A 17,076-nucleotide genomic window follows, 5' to 3' on the forward strand; every position below is an offset into this window, starting at 1 on the left:
TAATGAACAGTAATAAATGGTAATAAACATTGATAACCAATAGTAAGTATGGGTGGTGTCCTAGGTAGCAGTAAGGGTTGTGGGAAGCCCAGGGGAGACGAGCATTGCATACTAGTTAGGATTAGTAGACTCAGTAACTGATACATTGAGGTTAATGAGTATTCTATATCCCATCATGAAAGGTTCGTTTAACTACCTGCGGACCGAGCGAGTATGAATCTACAGCGTGCAGGGGGCGCTGCAGTTCTGACTGGACGTAAACTCTACGTCCCATTGACCGCGTGCCCCAGCCCGTCCGCGTCGCTCTGTCCGCTCTGCCCCCACCGCAATGTGATGCCCTGCCACCTCTATGAGGCACTGTGAGCCGGGCAGGAGACGTTTTCATTAGCTCCTGGCCCTGTCATTCATGTAAGCCATTCCCATTGGCTTACATGGAGTGACAGGGTCAGGAGCCAATGAAAGCGGCTCCTGACCGGCGCACAGTGCTCTGTCATCTTACCGATGGCAGAGAGAGCAGCCTGCGTCGGGGACAGAGCGGAGTGTCCGGCGGGAGCGATGAATTATTGCGGCGATTCGTCGGGAAGCGGCGGTTTGCTGGACCAGCAACCTCTGGTCCTTAAGGGGGCAGAGGGTGCTGGTCCCGAAGGGATTAAAGGATCTAGGTTCCAATTGTGGTGGGTTGTAGTTTCCTGAAAGGATTCATTAAGGCTCTATTAGAGGGGGAGAAGTAGGAGTTGAGGAGTCACCCCATGAGGCGGAGGTATAGGTTATTATTAGGAGAGGTCTGTCCAAGGAGTGTCTAGAAGGTAGGGAGATTCCTTCTTTCCTTTGCCCATTCTGATGGACCGTTCCATTTGAAGATTAAAATCTACCTGATGCTTTAATTGGGAGAGGGTGGAAGTCTTTTCGTAACTTTTGACGGTGACAATGCTGCCTAATTGGTTGAACCTGTTTAAAGCATAATTGCTAAACATCATTGTACATTTGTGTGCTGGCTTCTGAGTTTTGGTTCTGTGATCCTTCGTGATATTGAAGATGGTTTGTGAGAACTCTAGCACTTTTTCCCCTTGTTTTCAAAAGTAAATCCAAGCTATATATGTGGCCAAAATTGGAAAATGGCGCATGTGTTATATTAAAAAAAAAAAAAAAACACATTACTGAGCATGTGCAACACACATAACGCAGCAAATGTGTAGCTAAACACACAGCATGCACCGCTTTCTAAATATTGCTACACGTTACACACAATGCAACGAGTGCACTATGAATGTCGCACAGACTTTGTATTGCTGTGCGTTAGTCTGCGTTATAATTTTTTATAACGTGCGACTTTAACGTCCCACTGTGAAAGAGGCCTTAACGATGGAAGTGTGCCTGATCATATTAGAATTTCACTAATTAGGTCTCTGTTTGCAGCTAGAAATTGAATCTTCAAGTATGAAAAGACCCTTCCCCTCCCACCCCGATTATGTGGATTATCCTAATTAATAATTCATTAAAACTCGCTGCACATGATTGGTGGCTGGGTGGTGTAATGGTGAATGGCTCTGCCTCTGACACAGGAGACCTGGGTTTGAATCTCGGTTCTGCCTGTTCAGTAAGCCAGCACCTATTCAGCAAGAGACCTTTGGCAAGTCTCCCTAACACTGCTACTGCCTATAGAGCGTGCCCTAGTGGCTGCTGCTCTGGCGTTTGAGTCCGCCAGGAGAAAAGTGCGATATAAATGTTATTTGTCTTGTCTTGTCTTGTCTACAACTGGTGACGACATACTGTCAATAAATAATACTGTATGTTTATCTGCTAATTGATACTTCTCATTGTACATTCTATAGAGATTGCCCTGATTTTATATTATATGTACCATTTGTAACTTCAATAAACTGTTTTTTTTGTTGATCAAAAAATAAGATCTTGCAGGCTGAATTTTTAAGTAACAGCAAACCTCTGAGCACATTGTTAACATCTGCTGGAAGTTGTTCCATTGTGCTTCATGCTGACGTTCCTCCTCCCTCCCCATAGCAACAGGTTGTGTCACTCGGGTACACCAGAGTGACATGTCTGTATAGCAATAATTTCCCTGTGTCACTCAAGGAATCAAGCTCGATCCTAACAGGCAACACCAATGGTGTGTGAGCATGCACTATTATTCTTCTTGGTTTAGTTTATATATGAATGTATCAGTATTTTTAGTTTATCATTATTAGAAGAAAGCATTGGTGGCAAAGTGCCTTTTACAGCCTTTTACACTAGTTGGTAAATAGTAGTGGCCAATAATATAAAAGAGTCTTTTGAAAGGGACTAGAAGAGAAGGCAAACAAGAAAACCCATTTTCCTCCACCCTAACTGGCTGAAAAAGGCAAACATGTATGAATGATTCAAGTCGAAGTTGATTTGCCAGTGTTAACAGCCCATTCGTCATCAAGACACTCTTCCTAACAATAGAAACAAGATAACAAACATTTACTTACTTGGTGTTATTGAAGTAGTTGTTGTTGGGATCCCTGAAGTAGTTGTTGACTCCGAAGTACTTGTAGTAGTCGCTGAGATAGAAAAGTTAAAAACATAGCTGTATTTTAAGTTGTAATTAAGAAAAATATATTAAAGAGACTCTGAAGTCTCCATAAAATGAGGTTTTTACTTTAAAAACCTCATTAACATTATTGCCCCTCTTAAAACACTGCATCCCAGCGGCTAAAAAAAACACCCTAAATTACCGTAAACTCTCTGGGGTACATTGCGTGCCCCTTCCACATAGAGGCAGAGCATTTGGCTGCAGCTCTGCCTCTATGCGCGTCTGTCAGCGCGGATCGCCGCCTCTCCCCCGCCCCTCTCAGTCTTCCTTCACTGAGAGGGGCGGGGGAGAGGCGGAGATAAGCGCTGATTGATGCACATAGAGGCGGCAGCAAAATCCACAACCAAGAAAGTCGTGGATTTTCCCGGGCGAGTTAGGGGTCATTTAGGGTGTTTTCAGCCACAGAGATGCGGTGATTTAAGAGGGGCAATAATGTTAATGAGGTTTTTAAAGTAGAAACCTCATTTTTTGGAGACTTCAGAGTCTCTTTAAATAAGTACTATGGTCAAAACCTCAGGCACCGTATTATGAAGCAGAGGAAAAAAATATACAGTATATATACAGTTTTTATTGAAAATGTAGGATCTCTAATGCAATTTAGATTAGGTTATTCCCAAAATATGGAATTATAATTGCTGATAAACTCTCTGTAAAGGGAATGTATTTGCATAGTACTGCAGGTGAGAAGCTAGTGTGAATGTGGTTTGGGGGCTTTTCTTCATTCATGATCAGCAAAGATATTGCATAGGATCATTAATAAAAGGTAAGTATTTATTGTTAAGAAATATTAAACTATTTTTATCGGCATTTGTGTATCTTAGATATTTTTTTTACAAGTTTTTATAGGAATAACTAAGATGTACTTCAATACTCATTCCAAATATCTGTGGTGGAAGTGAATAAATGAGGACTCCTTATTAAAGGGAACCCGAGGTGAGAGGGATATGGAGGCTGCCATATTTATGTCTTTTTAAACAATACCAGTTGCCTGGCAGTCATCCCGATCCTGCGTCTCTAATACTTTTAGCTACAGACCCTGAACAAGCATGCAGCAAATCAGGTACAAGACTCAGCTGACTCAGGTTTTACTGGATTAGCCATAAGCTTGTTTCAAGGTTTAAACTCAGACACTACTTATGCTAGAAGATCAACAGGGCTGCCAGGCAACTGGCATTGTTTACATGGAAATAAAATGGCTGCCTCTATATCCCTCTTACCTAGGGTTCCCTTTAAAGGGGACACTCAGATTCAGTCATCTCTACAGGCATTGGGGTAGTTACCCCCCACCTCCTCAAGAATGAAGTGCAGGATGAGGCCTTTGTGCTAAACGTGACAAAGTGGGATTTGTAAGTTTGAAGAAATATTTCTTCCTTCACTTGCAGAGCCCCTCCCATGTCTTAGACCATGTGGGCTGGCATCGTTAAGGTGGAAGAGCCCCACGCTGGCTACAACATCTGTTTTAGTATCACCTGCCTGCATGGGATATAAAAGTTTTAAATAGAGTTGGAGACAAAAAAATATAAAAATGTGAAAAAAAAAATAATAAAATATAGGAACTAGCAGAAACTTGTCTTAGGGTCCAAAAGTTCCAGCAGTCCTCTTTCTGGGGCCTAAACGCATTAGCAACAAATACCCAGTCCACCACTTCACTCAATTCATAGCTAAGGCAGCAAAAATATATCTAGCATCCCAATGCAAGTCTGAGAATGTTTCCATGGGGAGAACATTTTTTGCGAATTACTAGTAGAAAGGAATGGTGGGAAAGAGCCTTTTACACTAGTTGGTAAAAAGGAGTAGCCAATAATATAAAGGAGTTTCGGGGAAGGTACTAGAAGAGGAGGACAACAAGGAAATACATTTTCGTCCATCCCGCAATTGGCTGAAAATGTCAAAAAGTGCACTTTATTAATTAACACACTATTCCTATTAACTATAGGGACAAAATAACAAACATTCACTTACTTAGTGTTGTTGATGTGGTTGGTGTTGAAATCCCTGAAGTAGTAGTTGGTTCTGAAGTAGTCGTAGTAAATGCTGAGATAAGAGAAGTTAAAAAAGTTCAGGTAGAGAAAAATATATTAAACAAGTACTGTATGGTCAAAACATCAGGCACCATATCACACTATGCCAGAGCAGCACTGTATCCATTTTGACAGTTTCCATTTTCTTTTTCCATTAGTTTTCTAGTTTTATTAATTGTTGTCAATTTGTATCCATTGACGTAATATGTTTACATTTTTCAATTTGTAACTGAAGCACAAATGACTATTGTGCAGTAGGTTTTTGTTTTTTTTCACAAATGAAAATTGAAAACGTGAACTGGCCCACAGAGCATAAATGCTGTCAACTCATCTATTTTCAGTCCCCTGTCTGGACCATCAAAATGCAGGGCACCCGGCACAATACATAGTGTGAGCCAATCATGATGATATCCTTCCTATCGTCTAAGGAAAAGATGAACAGATATCCGACTTATCATAGTAAGGACATTATGCTTTCTTTTATTATTGTTTAATCTTATTGCATACATTTTACAGATATGGGAATTTCCATAACCTTTGAAAATCATTTTACCCTCTGCTTTAGGGGAGTGTTATTGCTTGGAACCAACCAATTACAAGATTAAAAGCATAGTGAAACATAATACACAAAATGACAGAAAGTCTCAGACTGGTCAATGCAGATATTGATAATTACCTGTAAAGAGATTCCCACAAAGAACTACATTAGTGCCATTCTTCAAATTAAGTAAAGAAGCTGCAATTTGATCTATACTTTGGGTAACACTTACTTATTGGAGTTGTTTCTTCAGTCTCTGTTGTACACTCTGTGGTAGTTGTTATACTGGTGGTAGTTGTGGTGGGTTCTGTTGTTGTTGTTGGTGGTGGTGGTGGTGTTGGTGGTGTACTTGTATGTTCTGAAATGTAGAAAAACAACTAAGATCTTCATAATTTGGTAATTGGGGGTGTGTTTGTGAGTGACTGTTACTGAAACCAAATTGATTTAAGTTCTACATAATATAAGCACTTTTTCAGATATTATGAAAATTACATTTTTATAAATGAGAAATCTGTGAGTGGATGATAATAACGTTTTTGGAAATTCTGCCAACTGTCCTTCCCATAGTTAGTAGTTTGAAGGCTATAGCGAATTAGAAAAAAACTGACAAAAACACTGAAGAGGGATCTAGCAGAAAACAAGTATTAGGAGCTAGGTCATTTGCTGTGAATTCAGAAGGAACTGAACTGAACTGCAGAAAAAACATTTATGAATTGTAGTTCAGTGTTCTAAAGTGTCTGGTGCAACAGTGGTTTCTCAGCACCACTTTATATTGCAGAATCTTCTACAGTTTAACCAAAGGATTAGATACTTACCTCAGCAGTTGGAAGCCTGCGAACCATCCAAAGGCTTCTCCCAGACTCTAGAACCCACTGCTTTTGCACATAACTGCTTTTCATCCTTTGGATGCACTCCTGGCCATAGACAAGTGCATACAAACTGACCATGCGACAGTCAGGTCTGTGCATGCCCAGTAGAAGGAAGCTGCTTGTGAATGGCTTTTTTCATCTGTGCATACAAGTTTAGTTGAGCTACTGTTGGCATGCATGGACCTCATTCATGTGTGCCCAGTCTAGATACACTCATCCACAACAACCAGAAGAAACCTATTTGATAAGCTTTTAATTTCAAATATGTTTAGAAAGACCCTTCGATGAAACAGTGGGCTATAGGAGGATCTGGGAAGCCTCTGGACCATCCAGAGGCTTCCTTCTTCACAGGGAAGTATCAAAAATTTTTACACACTACAGGTGTATTTATAGTGAACTTAAAGGGAATATAAAGTTGAATAAATGTGGCCAGTTTAACTTACCTGGGGCTTCTCTCAGCCCCCTGCAGTCCTTCTGGTCCCTCGCCATTGTTCCTCTCTTTTCTCTTCAGCTGCTGTGTTTCCCTGAAAGCTGCATGCGCGACCTCAGACCATGGGCCTCCTGACCATTGCTTTTGCAGTTCATAAAAGTTGCTACTCCGCATGCACCCAATGCTCCAGCCTACAGGAGCATGACTGATGAGGCACCAAGCCAAGGCTGCACATGAATCCAGTCAGAATTCTTTCAGAGGGGCAGTGTGGATGAAGGGAGAAGAGCAGAATGACGGTGAGGGACCCAGAAGACTGCAGGGGGGCTGGAAGAAGCCCCAGGTAAGTTAAACTGAGCAACTTTATTCCAACTTTATTCCACTTTAGGTTCGCTTTAAATTATAGGCTCTACCGATGTATTATGAATTTTTTCAAACACATACATTCACAAAACTGCATGCACTGATGTTAATGTATTTTCACAAAAAAAAATCATGAAAATTTCAGCTTAGGTAACTTTTTAAAACAACTTGCAAATTTCTTAACCACTTTTTTGTTTAGGAGGTTTTCTACAGAAGCAGCAAGCAGTGGCAAATCTAGGTAAGACAGCGCCCATGGCAAATACTAAAATTGCACTCCCCCCCCCCAACACATACACACACACACACGCGCACACAGACACACACACACACAGACACACACACACACACACACACACACACACACGCACATGCACACACACAAACCTACAATCAACAGCATCCTGTCTAACCTTTTTGGACAGGCTAAACCCATCATGCAAAAAGAACACATGCGCACACACAAACACCAGAATGTAACAGTCACTATGAAATAAATTAGGCTATGCTTGATCCTCTGCCTCGAGTACTTTAAAGAGAACCTGAACTGAAAATAAAAAGTCAAAATAACAATACACAGGTCATACTTACCTCCTGTGTAGCCTACTACTCAATCTCTTTCTCCTCTCCTGCGTCCCATTTGTCCACTGTCTGTGATGAATGGATTTCTCGGTCCTCCATTTTAAAAATGGCCATTACCCCCTAACAGCTTGCTGGTCAACACACTGTTAAAATGTAATATCGCCACTTGAGCCATAGGGAAACATGGACATTGCCTTGCACATTCAGTTGTAACTGACAGCTGCTGATATAACTGACAGCAACTGGTATATTTCAGTTCTGACAAAATATTGTCAGAATTTGATGATATCACTGTAAGAAGAAAATGGTGAGCTTCTGAGAGGAACTGACGGTGAGGTTAGTATGTAATCTTCATTTGCAGCCACGTTCGTCGTGTTTATTTTAAATATTTTTACTCACTTCTGGTTCCCTTTAAGGCAGGGAACATACTTGACTGTTTTCATACGCGTTTTCTGCACAGAAGAACTCATGTCAATGTGTTTTTCTTGCACGGAAAAAAATGGACATTCTGCATGATAATTCTGCTCATTTTGTCAGTTTTCTGTTAAAATAGCTGTTGTGAAAAAAACGCACATGTTGTTCTGCAGAGAAACACATTTGGTATGCAGAAAAACACGAGCTGAAAACTGAAAGGCAAGTGTGTTCCCTGCCTTAGCCATAGACCCTGAACAAGCATGCAGATCAAAGGTCTATAACACATCTGACAAGATTAGCTGCATGCTTGTTTCAGGTGACCAGAAAGATCAGCACGATTTCCATGCAACTGGTATTGTTTAAAAGGAAATAAATATGGCAGCCACCACTCTCATATGAATGAAAGCAATGAAACATTTGCAGTGACGATTATAACATAATAAAAGCCTGACAACCTATTAAATATCAGTAGATAGATACTGAGCTAGAAATATAATGAATTTTAACTATTGAGGTAAACTGTACAAGAGAGATGTTGTTAAAACTGGCCACAGAGATGCCAGCAGGATAATGGTTAAAGTGCAGAGAGTGTCATAAGTAAAAGTAAGTAAACAGCTCACTGAGATAAGGCTGAGGAATGTGTGAATGCCAGAGAGGAGAATTAATAGGAGACCCTGTAACCTCCAGACCGGGAGCATCTGCCTCTATCTCAGGGGACTGAGACATGATCTGTGTTAGGGAGAGTGGGAAAAGTTCAGAGCTCACCTCTCAATAGTGTCTAATGTAGATATATGACAAAGACTGAGACGGCCAGGCGACCAGTTGGATGATTGTTACTCCCTTAGACTCAGGAATGCTGTCAGCAGCACTGATCCCAGCCGATGTTTGAAGAGGGAGGGCGCCTGGGGCACTTTCCATGCCTGCACCCTTCTAGATCTGTGTCTGGCAGCAAGTCCAAGGGGCATTAGACATTTTAAAAGTTAGCTTTTTCTTTAAAAGTAGTCCTATACCAGTAACAAACAAATATATCATAATCCATGTTACTCCCATATAGAGATTTCACAAATTGCTGTACCTACTCTACAAACCATTCTGCTGACACTAATGCTGTATTTATTCTAACAATAAACTACCTTAAATATTGATTGAATGGCTAGTCATACAGTCATACAGTTATCCTGCTGCTTCTGTATTCTGATTCATTGTAACTGAAACTTAAAATGAAGTATACATACTAACCTGAACCTCCCTCCCCTCCTACATACAGTACATGCACACAAACAGCAAACGCGTGGGGGGGGGGGGTTACAGCTGCCCAGAATCCCCCCTCAGATCAGGACCTGTGCAGTGTCTGGGGACAGGCATGAGTTGAGACACTAGAATATCTGCAGGTATCTTGCAGCTCACATAACCACCCCCTTTCTTTCCCTGCTACAGCTGACTTTGGATGTAGCAGCAGTGTGTGTATAGAGCATGGAGCAGCTCTGGGGAACATAACAGAATCAGGTATGAGCAAAGCACTGTGCTCTGCTGTGTGAATGCTTCACTTTTCCTTTCATTAGCAATGTCGGCTGTCCTCATTATTATCTGTATCCTAACTGCTCCTGATCGATGCCGTTGTCGGTCAAATGGGAAATTGCATTATGTGTACCCAGCATGATGTCCTACCATATTATTATACTGTATGCACAATACATGGCTGAGAAAGACCTTTCGAGAACACACACACACACCTTTTAAAATCCTGGGTTTGCCCCTATACATACACCAACAACATCAAACACAAGACTCTGCACACAGTCTGTATTACGGGCTATGAATGTGACAGATACTTATCCAAGCAGTTCTTTGACCACCATTTTGGAGGCTTTTACCTGTATATGTAAATTGTGATATCAGGGGGGTTTCAGGATTTACTATGATCCTTTATGCTTAATTTACTGATTAATGAGTATTACAGAATAAGTCCTGAATTGTCTCCCTCTTATTTTATTTAACACATTCTTTAGTTCTTTGACTAATCTTTCTTCAAATCCTTTTTTCTACCAGTTGTAAAAAACCTGGTACCGTGAACTTTATGCTAATATCTAACATTAAGGCTATTAAAGACAGATCAGTAATTGTTTTTCATGAACTATATCACACTACTGCTATTACAATTTTTATTAAATATAGCCCACAAAATATTGCAATTTCTTTGTATGTTTTACCTGTTGTAGTGGTGGTCACAAGTGTTGAAAATTCTGGAGTAGTTGTGGTTCTAGTTACCATAGTTGTTGGTTGTGAAGTTGTAGATGCTCTTGTACTTTGAGTTGTAATCTTTGTAGTTGTAGTAGTTGTGGCCTCTGGAGTAGTTGTAAATTCTGGAGTAGTTGTGGTCTCAGTATTGGTGGTGGTCGGTTGTGTAGTTGTAGATGATGTTGTACTTTTAGTGGTTGTCGGCGTTGTAATGGTTGTAGTTGAACAGTGTGGTGGTGGTTCATTACAGCAGTAAACACTGATCTCATAGTTGTAGCACACAGGTGGTAGTCTACTCTGATCTTGGTTGTTGCATACCAGGCCAGTGTTGACATCACAGGTGACTATCTGGCCCAGCTGTTCCAGGGACATATCTGGGAATCTCTGTGCTCTGCAGGAAATGTTTTCTGGCCTGTCACAAATATCAAAACCTTCCTTCCTGATGTTCTCATAGGTTTCATAGTCTCCACCATTTGGCTCATATTTAGGATAACTTACATCAAACCACTGGGACCATTCACAGATAGGAACACAGGAAGTAGTAATTACTGTAGTAGCTGTGGTCTCAGTTGCTGAGGTGGTTGGTTGTGTAGATGTGGATGTTGTTGTACTTTGAGTTGTAGTTTGTGCAGTTGTGGGTGTAGTCTCAGTTACTGTGGTGGTCAGCTGTGTAGTTGTAGGCATTGTTGTACTTTGAGTTGTAACTTGTGTAGTTGTGGGTGTTGTCTCAGTTACTGTGGTGGTTGGTTGTGTAGTTGTAGGTTTTGTTGTACTTTCAGTTGTAGTCTTTGCTGTTGTGGATTCAGAAGTTGTAATTTCTTGAGTGGTTGTAAGTTCTGTAGTAGTGGTGGTCTCAGTTGCTGAGGTGGTTGGTTGTGTAGTTGTGGATGTTGTTGTACTTTCAGTTGTAGTTGGTGTAATCGTAGGAGTTGCAGCCTCTGGAGTCGTCGTAAATTCAGGAGTAGTTGTGGGCTCAGTATTGGTGCTAGTTGGTTGAGTAACTGTAGATGATGTTGTACTTTTAGTAGTTGTCCTTGTAGTTGTCGGTGTTGTAATGGTTGTAGTTGAACAGTGTGGTGGTGGTTCATTACAGCAGTAAACACTGATCTCATAGTTGTAGCACACAGGTGGTAGTCTACTCTGATCTTGGTTGTTGCATACCAGGCCAGTGTTGACATCACAGGTGACTATCTGGCCCAGCTGTTCCAGGGACATATCTGGGAATCTCTGTGCTCTGCAGGAAATGTTTTCTGGCCTGTCACAAATATCAAAACCTTCCTTCCTGATGTTCTCATAGGTTTCATAGTCTCCACCATTTGGCTCATATTTAGGATAACTTACATCAAACCACTGGGACCATTCACAGATAGGAACACAGGAAGTAGTAATTACTGTAGTAGCTGTGGTCTCAGTTGCTGAGGTGGTTGGTTGTGTAGATGTGGATGTTGTTGTACTTTGAGTTGTAGTTTGTGCAGTTGTGGGTGTAGTCTCAGTTACTGTGGTGGTCAGCTGTGTAGTTGTAGGCATTGTTGTACTTTGAGTTGTAGCTTGTGTAGTTGTGGGTGTTGTCTCAGTTACTGTGGTGGTTGGTTGTGTAGTTGTAGGTTTTGTTGTACTTTCAGTTGTAGTCTTTGCTGTTGTGGATTCAGAAGTTGTAATTTCTTGAGTGGTTGTAAGTTCTGTAGTAGTGGTGGTCTCAGTTGCTGAGGTGGTTGGTTGTGTAGTTGTGGATGTTGTTGTACTTTCAGTTGTAGTTGGTGTAATCGTAGGAGTTGCAGCCTCTGGAGTCGTCGTAAATTCAGGAGTAGTTGTGGGCTCAGTATTGGTGCTAGTTGGTTGAGTAGCTGTAGATGAGGTTGTACTTTTAGTAGTTGTCCTTGTAGTTGTCGGTGTTGTAATGGTTGTAGTTGAACAGTGTGGTGGTGGTTCATTACAGCAGTAAACACTGATCTCATAGTTGTAGCACACAGGTGGTAGTCCACTCTGATCTTGGTTGTTGCATACCAGGCCAGTGTTGACATCACAGGTGACTATCTGGCCCAGCTGTTCCAGGGACATATCTGGGAATCTCTGTGCTCTGCAGGAAATGTTTTCTGGCCTCTCACAAATATCAAAACCTTCCTTTCTGATGTTCTCATAGGTTTCATAGTCTCCACCATCTGGCACATATTTAGGATAACTTACATCAAACCACTGGGACCATTCACAGATAGGAACACAGGAAGTAGTAATTACTGTAGTAGCTGTGGTCTCAGTTGCTGAGGTGGTTGGTGGTGTAGTTGTGGATGTTGTTGTACTTTGAGTTGTAGTTTGTGCAGTTGTGGGTGTAGTCTCAGTTACTGTGGTGGTCGGCTGTGTAGTTGTAGGCATTGTTGTACTTTGAGTTGTAGCTTGTGTAGTTGTGGGTGTTGTCTCAGTTACTGTGGTGGTTGGTTGTGTAGTTGTAGGTTTTGTTGTACTTTCAGTTGTAGTCTTTGCTGTTGTGGATTCGGAAGTTGTAATTTCTTGAGTGGTTGTAAGTTCTGTAGTAGTGGTGGTCTCAGTTGCTGAGGTGGTTGGTTGTGTAGTTGTGGATGTTGTTGTACTTTCAGTTGTAGTTGGTGTTTTCGTGGGAGTTGTAGCCTCTGGAGTCGTCGTAAATTCAGGAGTAGTTGTGGGCTCAGTATTGGTGCTAGTTGGTTGAGTAGCTGAAGATGATGTTGTACTTTTAGTAGTTGTCCTTGTAGTTGTCGGTGTTGTAATGGTTGTAGTTGAACAGTGTGGTGGTGGTTCATTACAGCAGTAAACACTGATCTCATAGTTGTAGCACACAGGTGGTAGTCCACTCTGATCTTGGTTGTTGCATACCAGGCCAGTGTTGACATCACAGGTGACTATCTGGCCCAGCTGTTCCAGGGACATATCTGGGAATCTCTGTGCTCTGCAGGAAATGTTTTCTGGCCTCTCACAAATATCAAAACCTTCCTTCCTGATGTTCTCATAGGTTTCATAGTCTCCACCATCTGGCACATATTTAGGATAACTTACATCAAACCACTGGGACCATTCACAGATAGGAACACAGGAAGTAGTAATTTCTGTAGTAGCTGTGGTCTCAGTTGCTGAGGTGGTTGGTTGTGTAGTTGTGGATGTTGTTGTACTTTGAGTTGTAGTTTGTGTAGTTGTGGGTGTAGTCTCAGTTACTGTGGTGGTTGGCAGTGTAGTTGTAGGTGTTGTTGTACTTTGAGTTGAAGCTTGTGTAGTTGTGGGTGTTGTCTCAGTTACTGTGGTGGTTGGTTGTATAGTTGTAGGTGGTGTTGTACTTTCAGTTGTAGTCTTCGTTGTTGTACGAGTTGTAAGTACTTCCAGAGTGGTTGTAAGTTCTGGAGTAGTTGTGGTCCCAGGTACTGTTGTGGTTGGTTGCATAGTTGTGAATATTGTTGTACTTTCAGTTGTAGTTTGTGTAGTTGTCGGAGTTGTAGCCTCTGGAGTCGTTGTAAATTCAGTTGTAGTGGTGGTTGTTTGTGTAGTTGTAGATGATGCTGTACTTGCAGTAGTTATCCTTGTAGTTGTCGGCGTTGTAATGGTTGTAGTTGAACAGTGTGGTGGTGGTTCATTACAGCAGTAAACACTGATCTCATAATTGTAGCACACAGGTGGTAGTCCACTCTGATCTTGGTTGTTGCATACCAGACCAGTGTTGACATCACAGGTGACTATCTGGCCCAGTTGTTCCAGGGACATATCTGGGAATCTCTGTGCTCTGCAGGAAATGTTTTCTGGTTTTTCACAAATTTCAAATCCTTCTTTTCTGATGTTCTCATAGGTTTCATAATCTCCACCACCTGGCTCATATTTAGGATAACTCACATCAAACCACTTAGACCACTCACAGATGGGCTCACAGGAAGTAGCTAAATAAAAATAAATGTTTATTAGTCAGATGTGCTAGGAGATGCTGCAATAAGGTATGGCAGTACTTTACAAATATATTTAGACATTATGAAATAACAGAATGTATTTTGTTCATGTAACAACACTAGAACACTTTGTAGATGCCTGTGTGCAAACAGGCAGCCTAAAAGCATAAAACGGGTTACAGACAGCCTTAAGGTGCATTCAATGGAAAATATGAAATTACAGTGAGATGCGGAAGTTTGGACAACCTTTTTAATCGTCATGATTTTCCTATATAAATCATTGGTTGTTAAGATAAAAAAATGTCAGTTAAATATATCATATAGGAGACAAACACAGTGATACTTGAAAAGTAAACTGAAGTTTATTGGATTTACAAAAAGTGTGCAATAAATTTTTAACAAAATTAGGCAGGTGCATACATTTAGGCACTGTTGCCATTTTATTGATTCCAAAACCTTTACTTTTAGAACTAATTATTGGAACTCAAACTGGCTTGGCAAGCTCAGTGACCCCTGACCTACATACACAGGCAAATCCAATTATGAGAAAGAGTATTTAAGAGGCTCAATTGTAAGTTTCCCTCATCTTTTAATTTTCTCTGAAGAGTAGCAACATGGGGGTTTCAAAATAACTCTCAAATGACCTGAAGACAAAGATTGTTCACCATCATGGTTTAGGGGAAGGATATAGAAAGCTGTCTCAGAGATTTCAGCTGTCTGTTTCCACAGTTAGGAACATATTGAGGAAGTTGAAGACCACAGGCTCAGTTCAAGTTAAGGCTCGAAATGCAAGACCAAGAAAAATCTCGGATAGACAGAAGCGACAAATGGTGAGAACAGTCAGAGTCAACCCACAGACTAGCACCAAAGACTACAACATCATCTTGCTGCAAATGTAGTCACTGTGCATCGTTAAACCATTCGGCGCACTTTACACAAGGAGATGCTGTATGCGAGAGTGATGCAAAGGAAGCCTTTTCTCCGCCTACACCACAAACAGAGCCGCTTGCTTGAGGTATGCTAAAGCACATTCGGACAAGCCAGCTTCATTTTGGAATAAGGTCAGACGCGGAGCTAGTGGGGGTCGGGGTAGGACAGGTGCCCCGGGGCGCCGGGTCCCCGAGGGCGCCCAGCTGAGCTGCAGGGTTTTTTTTTTTCGGAGGGGAGCAGCGCAGAGAAGAGGGAGAGCTGTGAGCAGCGGTGGAGAAGGGGGGCCATCTCCCTCCTCCTTCTCTCACCTTAGGTGCTCTCCCTCCCTCGCTGTCCCCTCCACAACTAATGTCCGTCCGGGTGGCTGGCAGTGGCGGGCGGGACTTACCTCCGTCTCGCTCAGTGCCGGAAGTTCGGGTCCTGCAGCCGCTGCTCTGGTCTGGACTAGACCAGAGTAGCGGCAGATCCATCCGGCGCTGCGACTAGATGCAGGTAAGTCCCGCCCGCCGCTGTCAGCCACCCGGACATTAGTTGTGGAGGGGACAGCGAGGGAGGGAGAGCCCCCTAAGGTGAGGGAAGGGGCTGGGAGACGTCTGCCCCTCCCCACTGTGCCCATAGCTCTCCCTCCACTGCGCTGCTCCCCTCCTGCTGGGGGACACACCTGCCAACATATACTGGGGACATATACCCCCCTGCCTACATATACTGGGGACATATACCCCCTGACTACATATACTGGGAACATATACCCCCTGCCTACATATACTGGGGACATATACCCCTGCCTACATATACTGGGGACATATACCCCCTGGCTACATATACTGGGGACATATACCCCCTGCCTACATATACTGGGGACATATACCCCTGCCTACATATACTGGGGACATATAACCCCTGGCTACATATACTGGGGACATATAACCCCTGGCTACATATACTGGGGACATATACCCCCTGGCTACATATACTGGGGACATATACCCCTGCCTACATATACTGGGGACATATACCCCTGCCTACATATACTGGGGACATATAACCCCTGGCTACATATACTGGGGACATATAACCCCTGGCTACATATACTGGGGACATATACCCCCTGGCTACATATACTGGGCACATATACCCCCTGCCTACATATACTGTGGACATATACCCCCTGCCTACATATACTGGGGACATATACCCCCTGCCTACATATACTGGGGACATATACCCCTGCCTACATATACTGGGGACATATACCCCCTGCCTACATATACTGGGCGCATACCCCTGACTATATATACTGGGCGCATATACCTCCTGGCTACATATACTGGGGACATATACCCCCTGCCTACATATACTGGGGACATTTACCCCCTGCCTACACATACTGGGGACATATACCCCCTGCCTACATATACTGGGGACATATACCCCCTGCCTACATATACTGGGGACATATACCCCTGCCTACATATACTGGGGACATATACCCCCTGCCTACATATACTGGGCGCATATACCCCCTGACTACATATACTGGGCGCATATACCCCCTGACTACATATACTGGGGACATATACCCCCTACCTACATATACTGGGGACATATACCCCTGCCTACATATACTGGGGACATATACCCCCTGCCTACATATACTGGGGACATATACCCCCTGCCTACATATACTGGGCGCATACCCCTGACTACATATACTGGGCGCATATACCTCCTGGCTACATATACTGGGGACATATACCCCCTGCCTGCATATACTGGGGACATATACCCCCTGCCTACATATACTAGGGACATATACCCCCTGCCTACATATACTGGGGACATATACCCCCTGCCTACATATACTGGGGACATATACCCCTGCCTACATATACTGGGGACATATACCCCCTGCCTACATATACTGGGCGCATATACCCCCTGACTACATATACTGGGCGCATATACCCCCTGACTACATATACTGGGGACATATACCCCCTGCCTACATATACTGGGGACATATACCCCTGCCTACATATACTGGGGACATATACCCCCTGCCTACATATACTGGGCGCATATACCCCCTGACTACATATACTGGGCGCATATACCCCCTGACTACATATACTGGGCGCATATACCCCCTGACTACATATACTGGGCGCATATACCCCCTGACTACATATACTGGGCGCATATACCCCCTGGCTACATATACTGGGG

The 17,076-nt window shown here is 42.7% G+C and overlaps 1 protein-coding gene across 1 annotated transcript in view; it reads right to left on the minus strand.

Moving 5' to 3' along the window:
* The window catches only part of LOC137537706 (mucin-2-like), a 165,527-nt gene that overhangs the window by 58,312 nt on the left and 90,139 nt on the right, over nt 1-17,076 (minus strand). Inside the window, exons 34-37 of the mRNA XM_068259642.1 lie at nt 9,994-13,914; nt 5,364-5,489; nt 4,535-4,606; nt 2,469-2,540 (exon numbers count right to left, since the gene is read on the minus strand). Coding sequence (XP_068115743.1) covers nt 2,469-2,540; nt 4,535-4,606; nt 5,364-5,489; nt 9,994-13,914 — 4,191 coding nt within the window. The remainder of the gene's footprint in view (nt 1-2,468; nt 2,541-4,534; nt 4,607-5,363; nt 5,490-9,993; nt 13,915-17,076) is intronic.

This window comes from Hyperolius riggenbachi, chromosome 11, assembly GCF_040937935.1.
Source record: "Hyperolius riggenbachi isolate aHypRig1 chromosome 11, aHypRig1.pri, whole genome shotgun sequence".
Lineage (NCBI taxonomy): Eukaryota > Metazoa > Chordata > Amphibia > Anura > Hyperoliidae > Hyperolius > Hyperolius riggenbachi.